The sequence below is a fragment of the Cottoperca gobio genome, chromosome 6 (genome assembly GCF_900634415.1).
Source record: "Cottoperca gobio chromosome 6, fCotGob3.1, whole genome shotgun sequence".
NCBI lineage: Eukaryota > Metazoa > Chordata > Actinopteri > Perciformes > Bovichtidae > Cottoperca > Cottoperca gobio.
This window is the reverse complement of record NC_041360.1, coordinates 6,184,587-6,194,887: the sequence shown is the minus strand read 5'-3', so window position 1 is coordinate 6,194,887 and position 10,301 is coordinate 6,184,587. Positions and strand designations below refer to the sequence as shown.

At 36.6% G+C, this 10,301-nt stretch overlaps 1 protein-coding gene across 3 annotated transcripts in view; it reads right to left on the bottom strand.

The window, feature by feature from the left end:
* Nucleotides 1-2,258: 2,258 nt before the first annotated feature.
* il34 (interleukin 34) overlaps nucleotides 2,259-10,301 on the bottom strand; it is a 40,788-nt gene continuing 32,745 nt past the window's right edge. For 2 of the 3 annotated variants that reach the window (XM_029432921.1, XM_029432923.1), the window contains 3 exons: nucleotides 9,326-9,433; nucleotides 6,347-6,530; nucleotides 2,259-3,956 (listed from right to left, as the gene is read on the bottom strand). In XM_029432921.1, the coding sequence (XP_029288781.1) occupies nucleotides 3,859-3,956; nucleotides 6,347-6,530; nucleotides 9,326-9,433 (390 nt within the window). In that variant the 3' untranslated portion in view covers nucleotides 2,259-3,858. The remainder of the gene's footprint in view (nucleotides 3,957-6,346; nucleotides 6,531-9,325; nucleotides 9,434-10,301) is intronic. The other variant, XM_029432922.1, reaches the window with a different exon arrangement.

Sequence of the window (10,301 nt, the reverse complement as noted above, 5' to 3'; positions counted from 1 at the left end):
GTTCATTGACTACAGTTCAACATTCAACACCATTGTACCCTCTGAGCTCGTCATTAACTCAATGACCTCGGGCTCACCAGCGCCCTCTGTGATTGGATCCTGAACTTCCTGACGGGCAGACCCCAGCAGGCAGTGCGGGTGGGAAATATCACATCCTCCACCCTGAGCCTCAACAACGGAGCCCCTCAGGGCTGCGTGCTCAGCCCTCTCCTCACTACTTGCATATAGTACAAACATCTGTTTATTACACATATTCAAATACTTATATATTAAAGTATACAGTATTTAATTCCACTGTAAAGAGACACAAACCAACCAGGAAGAGACTCAAAATGACCACAAAGAAACACAAAAAGACTTCAAAGAGATAAAACAGCTGCAAAGAGCAACAAAGAAACCACAATGAGACTCACAACAACTATGAAGAGGAGCAAAACAACCACATACAAAGAAAAGACTAAAACAAACTATAAAGGGACAAATAATGAACACAAAGAGAAACAAAACAACAACAAAAAGTGGCTAAACAACTATAGACTCTTGTGTACAGTGCTGTGTAAAGGAATGGGGGGTCAATCAAGCCTAAGATAAATATTTTTCTGACACTGTTGAGATAATGGTTACATCATGCAATAAGTATGCATTAGCATTAGTTGTATGATGTTGTTTTCTGTATGTGTAAACTCGCTGGGCTAGTCTACTAACCACAATCTACCTATCAAACTGTCAAACACAAAGTTAATTACGCATTAAAGAAAACTATTTGTGTTCAATAGCATTATCCTACTTTTACTTGTTTTTTTTGTTTTTGTCTAACCTTCACATTAACCGGGTTCAGAAGAAAACACCAATAAAGAACCGACAGGCTTACAAAGATTGTTATATTAGTGAACCCACTATGTTTTTGGAAACATAATATAACCAACACAAGATTGAAAGACCTGCATTGTATCATGTAAAACATGTAGACACATTGGAACAATAATGGCAGCTCACTAGACACTGGACACAGGGTTAGTTGATAAAATAGCTATTTTATTTTTATTTCTTTCATTAAAGTATTGTCACATAGCATTATACATTTCAAAAAAATAAATAAATTCATTATCTTGTGTATAAAAAAATCAGTTTCTAAAGACCAGAGAAAACAACCATATGTTTGCAGTTATCACTTTATATTCACAATAAGGGATCTTTGAATACACCTTAAAATGCTCTTATGGTTACAAAAAGACCATACAGTTATATATGATTAAGTATAATACAAATACACTTGCTGCATTTAGGGGAAATACATCAATAATTATCATTCATTTATTATATCGTTAAAGCTGTCCTCAATAAAGTTCCTTTCAGACTCAGGCTCAACCCATTGCTGTGTATAAAACATCATCATTGAACATCAGAAAGCACAAATAGATGCGTTGAGCAGTCTTGGGAGTAACTGTTCTACGGGACAAATAAGTGAAACACCACATTACTCATCTAAATTGCAAGTGTCATTTATTGAATGCAAATGACAAATGTTTTGTTTGTTTATAATTTAGTTTATACCTTCTTTAATGTTTGGTTAATGCACAAACCATCAAGTATTGCAATTAGTTAAAAAGTAATTTATTTAATTTCAAACAGAAAAGGAGTACGCTTAACTGCTAACTTGAAAGATAACCGATTGTTCTATTTAATTTGAGTGCGTTTTGGTAACAACTCTAGAAACAACTGCATATGAAATATGCTATTATAATAAACATAGTTAGCCCAAAGGTAATGAAGGGATAAGGAAATGTTGCACTATAAACTGACTAAACCAGCAAGTCAGGATTTGTAGGCAATGAACCAGGTACATCAAGATAAAAGTCGGCACCACTGCTTGATGTTGTGAGTAGATCATCTGGATCCAAAGGCTCCCAGAAGGCCGACAGTGTCCTCGCCCAAAGCTTTAAATTCTCCATTTCATGTTGAGCCTTATAACCATAGTGCCTATTAAACTAAAGTATAATCTATTAGGGCTGTACCGAATGACATTTCTTTACTTTCTAAGCTTTTATTGACGTCATCTCCCTAAAAATTATTTGAAAACAATAGATTATTTTGTTATTGTGGTTATATAAATGTAATATATGGTACTGTTAGATTGTTGCTAGTCCGCCCCGTTAATACAGGTGCGTGGCTCCCTGTGTGCACGGCAAGCTGAAGAGCAAACCGCAACACCAACATATATGGATTGACACAGAATATTTAATTAGAAAAAAAAAATGTTGTGATTTCTTGAAATGATTGCATCTTTTTTCAATGCATTTAGACTTTTGAGATTTACACTCGCCAAGTTATTGGAAATGTTTGGATCAAACGAGTCGGAAACAACCCAACACAGCCACCAGTGGAATCCAATAGTATAATACTAATAATATTACTGTAGCCTAATCTTTCTCTGCAACTCTGCAGAAATACCTTAAACAGAATAAATAGACATGCAAAAGAAAACCCTGCGCATTATTCAACTGTTGATTAAGGATTTGAATGTCAACGTAATGAATGTCTCACTATTCGGCACAGCCCCCATCTCTATGATATGCATGTGTATATTGTATGTCTTCATTCCTTTAAAACCTGACAAATATAATACATTACATTAAACAGCGACAACATAGAGTAACAGCCTAACAGTAAAGCTGACACAACCCGAGAGGTCGTCTTAGACAGAACATCAATTACCGGAGATACTAATTTGCTTTGAAGTAAAATCTTAGTCAGGATTTGTTGGAGTAAAACTAGAATTTGAAAGTGTAAAATATTTGGATGTTGAGAATTATTATTCCTAATAGTACAGTATGGAATGGCATGGAGTTGAGTTTCAGGATACACTTTTACAGCATTTATTTCTAGCACATTCAGAGCTGAAATTATGAAAGGAGCAACTGAAAATTCCCCAAACCAGCCAGGAATGCCGAAATGCCAAACTGTACATTTTAACCAAATAGTTTCCCATGCAATTATTTTCAGATTATTCATCTATTTAAAGGTGTCATATTATGCTAATTTTCAGATTCATACATTTAGGTATCTTGTGTTTCTACTAACATGTTTACATGCTTTAATGATTAGAAAATACTTACTATCCATCTGACTATACCTGTATTCACCCTCTGTCTAAAACGCTCCGGTTTAGCGCCTGTCTCTTTAAGCCCCCCTCCCGAAACTCCACTCTGCTCTGATTGGCTTGTGAGAAAATGGGCCTGGCAAAGGTAGTTCTCAAGCCGTTGGTGGAGATACTCAGATATATTCTAATGAGCCTGTATGTGACATAGGAAGGGGAGCCAAATCTCAATGGCTTGTTGAATCCCCTGATTTCTGACCGTGGGTTTATTGGTACTCCAGATACCCAAAAGTACCAAAAAAGTGAGTTGTCCCGGATATGTCTCCTTTAAGACTGTTAAATCCTAGTTAAATCGATTGATTTGTGTCATAATTTTTAAGTAAAAACAAATCGGACTATGATGTTACTTCATATTTGAAATGCTGATGGGCACCCTTCAAGCATCACACAGGTAATCAGTTTGCCCGTAGGTTTGAAGTTCAGTTCATGTACATTGCTCTTGCTCTAGCTCATTGATGTTTGAAAGAGGTGTTCATAAAAGAGAAGTCTGGCTATGGTACAGTCTTGGGTGATGGAGCCAGTGTTTTAGTCTTCTTCATCATCAAAAACAATCTCTGCTCTGTTTGGTAGATTTAGGAAAGACTTATTGATGTTCACAAATCAGGACTGAACTTTCTTGTTTCCATGTGGATTGTCCTTTTACTTCTCCCTCTATCGCTCAAGGGAGATAATGATACCAACCCCTTATCAGTATCAACACTTCACCCTGCTGGCCTAGTCTCAGCTTTCAGGACGTAAATATTTCTTCCTGCCTTTCCTCCAATGGGAAGCACCGCAGTCTGAAAGTAGACAAGAGAAACTTGATTTATGAATGATGCAGCAAAGTTCTTAAAGGAATAGTAGGCCTATAATAGTTTGACATTTTGGGAAGTACACAGGTTAGAAGAGTTTGATGAGAAGATGGATTCCACTGTCATGTCAGCCTGGTCTCACCAAATGACAATGGGAAACAGTCATTTTGCACACAATGCATTTTTTGCAAGCAACCTGAAAATCAAGTGATGTAAGAGCCGGAACGTCAAACAAATCCACTTTCAACCGGCTTGAAACCAAAAGTCACGGTTGACCTATTTACTTTGAATACTTAAATTAGTTACGTAACAAACATCCTTATTTTAACTGAAGCCATATTTTTCCTAAACTTAACCAAGTATTTTGTTCTCTTAACATGACAATTAGTAGTTTTGTTTGAAGTCACAACATCAACCACGTGTTTAAAACTACGTCCGTATGTGACACGGGGGAAAGAAACACATGAGTCCTCTAGACTGGCACACACACTCACAAAACCCTACTCAACCCTACTCAAAACACTGCCCTGAACCTTAATACACACACCCCACATCATCATAATTTTTTGGTTTATTTGTTTTGCCCTGCTGTGTTAATCCTGTCACGTCATCCAATGTATTAAGCTCTGTCTTGTATAGTCACACACGAAACTTAACTTTATTTGGTAATCAGTTTATGTACGTCATGTAATGTGTTACGACTCGGACACAGGGAAGGAAGGCTCAATTGCACGACTCCAGACACAAGGGTAAAGTGTAGAATAAACCAAAACTTTACTTCCAAAAGACAACAAAATAACAACTCAAAACGCTCACAAGGAGGATATACAAATTTCTCTGAAAAGCACACTTCATGGAACACTGGTAGTTGCACATGATCTCACAAGGATATGACTAGACAAACTGGCACAAGACAAGGGGAGACAGGACAATTTATACAAGAGGTGAGTAGGAACAGGTGGAAACAATCAGGGGCGGGGCAGACGCTGACGATGGCAAGTAAACACAAGACTTGACACAAGGGAGGTGAACTCTACAAAATAAAACAGGAACACAAATCCAGAGTCACGACATAACGCTGGCGTCTAGCAGTGATGTGTGAACGCCACAGTGGTGAACACATGTTACTGACAGTAGAGCATGCCATATGATAATTTCCTCTATGAAAGTGTTTTGTTTCTTTAACTTTACTTTGATTAAAACATTTAATTCAATGCAGGCTAATATGTAGATTTAAGCATTTTCTAACATTGAGATGTTTCACCTTTGGTATTCACTGTTTCTTACACAGATCACATGCATAACACACAGAACTGCTGAGAAAGAGTGCACATTGTCACTGTGTTAATACTGAAGAAGCAAAAAATATCGCTGCAGTGTGTGTTAAGTGTAGGGCCACATGTAGATTAATCCATCCAAGCAACAAAAACCTCATTCCGCTATTGTCCCACTGGCTTGCTGCTGCTTCTTCATCTACTACTGAAAGTGTCGGTCGCCATTTGATATTTGGAGATGATGAAACAGATACAAATAAAAGGTTTTAGGACTTACTTATTAAATTCCTAGTAGGATGAGTTAATGAATGGAGTCACATGTTGGGGCCTCTCTTCCAGGAACACTTTAAAGTCACCTCCTGATATTGATGGAATATCATCTTGTGCATGTCGAAGTTTAGCATTATTATAGCAGATTATTAACTGAACTTTTATATATTGATAATCACCCACAGCATAGATCTACACTACAGTCTGTGTGACTGTAAGCGCACAAAGTGAATATACATGTATATATATACATATACATATACTGTATATATATATTATATATATACTGTATATATATATATATATATATATATATATATATATATTATATATATATATATATTTATATATATATATATATTTATATATATATATATATTATATATATTTATATATATATATTTATATATATATATTTATATATATTATATATATATATATATATTTATTTATATATATATATATATATATATTATATATATATTTATATATATATATATATATATATATATATATTATATATCTATATATATATATATATATATATTTATATATATATATATATATATTTATATATATAAAATAAAAAACGCTTTGAATTATGTTCTTGAATTTATTTTTATGTACTTTTAAGTCTGTTTCACACCGCCGAGGTTGCAGCTAAAAATAAGACTAAAATATTGTCATACACGCCATAAGGATAAATCTACGGAACTCATTAATTTAACGGAATACACACATGTAATTATAGTCAGATACACGCCCTATATGAGGCACTGATATTAAAAACCTGTTAATTTACACATTGACACAGTCGGAGATTGATAGCGGAGGGTTTCCTTCGTTATACTCACAGTCTTGCTGCGCTTCTGTGCTGGAAAAGCACTCGCTGAAGAGGCAGTGCATGGTGCGGCAGAAGTTGTCTAGGAGAGACTTTGGGGAAGCAAACCTCCAGCTGGACTCTGGCACTCTGCCAGGCTCTTCTGTTAAATGATCCCAAGTGTCCTGGATAGTCTCTGGAAGCTCCTGCTGGAACACCTGGACACACAGATATGCATGCAGTGAGAGATAGCATGAAAGGCTAAATGTCATCCATCCATAAATGGCACTACTCATCAGAAATGAATTATGAGAAAGCCTCCAGATGCTTTTAAGCCCTTATATTTCAAAGTATCCATGCAGAACTTGTGACTCATTTTAGCCCAGCGTCCATTCCTCACTTGAAGCGTTTTTTCTCCGTGTGATTAATTTGCACGTCAATACATATTTATTATTGCTTTTATCATGAATACTTTCACGCAGATCGGGAATATTACGTGGCATAAAAGTTATTTTTGGAACAAGGTCAGTTTCTCTGAACTTTTGCAACGCAAATAAAGGCATTAACCAATCACGTTGTGCGGAACAGACAGATTTAAAACATACCCTAGTGTAGGCGAGGTTTATGAGTTGCTTATAAGGGTTATAAATTGGACCATAGACTGTATACATCCTCAGTGGGTCCTCACACCTTACAATCACTCACATGCAGGACCCCAGTTTAAATACACGTGCTTGCCCTTTTTGGTCGCACAGTCACACTGATGTATCTGTTCAGCTGTTACTTATAAATTCGCCAAACACAGGCCACTCTCACGACAATCTCAGTGAGCACGATAAGTAAAGGCATCCATGATTGTGACGTTATTTATAGAAGGTGACTGTACTGTTTGTCATATCTTAAAAGGATCTGAGTTCCTTAATTGGTGAACGTTCAGCAGTAAGTAAGGCATCTGATCCGTCTGTGATCAGTGGAGACTGACTGTCTGCTGACTTTAGACTCACTCTACTTCAACAGAGGCCACAGTGCACATGAAAGATGACCGATACAGGACAATGGTTTGCATTCATGTAAATTTAGAAGGTCTTCAAACTGAAGAAACTGGACTGGAATAATAGATTATTTTATCAAATATCAGCACAGATGGGTCAACAAGATCAAAGAGTAAATTCACTTTCACTGAACTCTCGTTGGACCATCAATAGAAGCCGCATTTCATTATCCAATGATTGAATGATGGCATTCATTCTCAATATTGACAAATAGGATCAATGTGACAACCATCTCCCGTTAAATATTAGTCGTTTTGTAAATAATATAATACAATTGTTTTTTAATACAGTACAATAGACACCATACAGTTTCAATATAGTACATATTATTTGTGCTTATGCTTATTATATGTGTGTGGGATACCTTCGGACAAACAGGTCAAAGAAGACAATGCCCAGGTGCAGCTACGGATTAAAATATGAACAAATACATAAATCAATAAGTAGTAATACATTTGCAAACAGTGGGGACACTCCATCAGCGATACATAGTATGAGCTCGCTCCCCGGGCTAGTCTTCCCCTAACAGAAACAATTGTATACAGCACCTCAAGGCCCTGTCACACAGTTCCGTATGGCAGAAATGTATGCTGGCGTATATGAAAATGAGCATATACAACTTATATGAATGTCTATAGAGCCTATTGATAGCGTAAATGTACTTAAACAAAATGTATCAGAGCGAATGGCCAACGTATTCGACGAATGCCCAGCAGATGCAAAACGCATTCCTAGTGTATTCCTTCGCCGTTTGGCGGAAACGTATGCCGGTGTATACGGAATATCGGCAATACGCTGGTCTACGTTGTTGAACGCTGAGGCAGTGAAACGTTTTTGAGCATGTTCAACAGCGTACACCAGTATTTGTCGCTATCAATAGGTTCTGTATATGTTAATTTACATTGTATATGCTCATTTTCAGAATTGACCTAAAGTTTAGGTCAATTCTGTTTTCTTCCACAGGCCCCCCTCCCTCCTTATCTCATCCTCGATATGCTAACTGGGGAGACCTCCTTTTGCCCTTCTCACTAATCCTGTGCCGGTATTCAGGCCTTCCCCCCTCTGTGCCTACAAATGTTGTTTTCTCTCACCCAAACTGATTATCTTTAACATTACATACTTTCAATATATATATATATATATATATATATATATATATATATATATATATATATATATATATATATATATATATACATATACATATACATTAGATAGACAACATGTACTAGTAAAACCTACTAAACACATACTAATAAAACCTGCTACAACAATATGTGCCAGCATACGTTTCTGCCATACGGAACTGTGTGACAGGGCCTTCAGTAATGGCAGATGACATCTTGCACCATCACAAAAAGGACATTTCTGAATGCATAACATTCACTTTTGCTGGAGAAGAGTATCTTGTATTCAGAATCATGAAGTGTAAGCGTTTGTGCCTCCAGTGGAACGATCCAGAGTGTACGTTTAAACAAATCTGCGACCGCTCCTCCATATCAATGTCTTCCTCAAGATCTACTTCCATTGTTCTCTTGGTAGAGAGAGTATTGTCTGGAAATGGCTCTAACAATTCAAAAGACATTAATTTATCTCAAATTGTCTTTGTGTCTTCTCAATTACAGAGGGCTTTGGTTCCTACAATGTCAATTCAAGGAATACTAAATTGAGTTAACCGCCCAAATATTCAATCCCAAAATATTGCCAAACATTCCTCATATGCACGTCACTGAAAGATCAAAGAGTGTACTGAATTCGCTTTCACTGAACTCTCGTTGGACCATCAATAGAATAATGGCATTCATTCCAAATATTGATAAATAGAATCAATGTGACAACCATATCCTGCTAAATATCCTCTGGCCCTTACAGTCTGAGGAAAATTCACTTACTTACTAAATTGCTTAATTTGAAGAGGAACAGAATGTATGCGTGGTGCACGTAAGTGAACTCTGACTTACCTCAGCGGGATGTGACTGTACAAACACGCCCTCCACATCCCTGAAGCGTCTTTCCAACTCAGTGGTGTATTGACGTGAAGGATGTCTCTCTGGCATAACCCGGATGATCTGAAATTTCAATTTGTCTTTAGTTGAAGACAACAAGATGCTCCGAAACTTAAAAGCAGCAAACGACACATTCAACGATCACATCTTTGACTCCTTGCACATCGTCAATTTTTTTTATAAATAGGACAGTAAAATTATGTGCAGCCTGCAAATCCTTGCCATGTAATATGCATAACAGAAAAAAACGAAGAAAACAAAAACCAAATGATCAATTAACGTCTGATTTGAGACACCTGTGAGGGGGGGGCGTGTGTTTTTTTGGACTGTGTAACAGGTGGAATCTGTGCCATTCCCCTTTTACCAATAAAAATAAAGCCTGACCTGCTGGTCTACTAGCTCCAGTACCACCCTCACCCGCCTCGTAGGACTTGTTGCCCCGGAGGCAGGGAAGCAGCAGGCCCTCATTAAGGTACAAAGAGAAAGATCCTAACATCAAATCTAACATCAAATCAGGCCCAGTAGAAATGTAAGCTCATGCAAAGAGATGGCTCCTCACAAAAGCTCAGGTTCTTTTCCACATTTTCAGATACAAAACATATAGTTGAGAACTAAAATGTGATTCATTGTACTTGATTGTCCAACATGCTATGAATCTGATTCAGTGAACTCTTGTGTTGATTGTTGGTTGGTTTGACATAGTGACAAACTGGACAAACAAACGTGTAATAAAATATACAGACATTAACACAAGACAAATTAAAAAGATGTTATGATTTGAATCATAACATAAGTGGGCCATATATTCATATATAAATAACTGTGACCAGAGCAATGTTATGTGTAAGGAGGAGGGGGAAATAGGTGAATAAATGGTAATAATAATTGTATTGATAAATAAAGAAATAATAAAGAAATGATAATAATAATA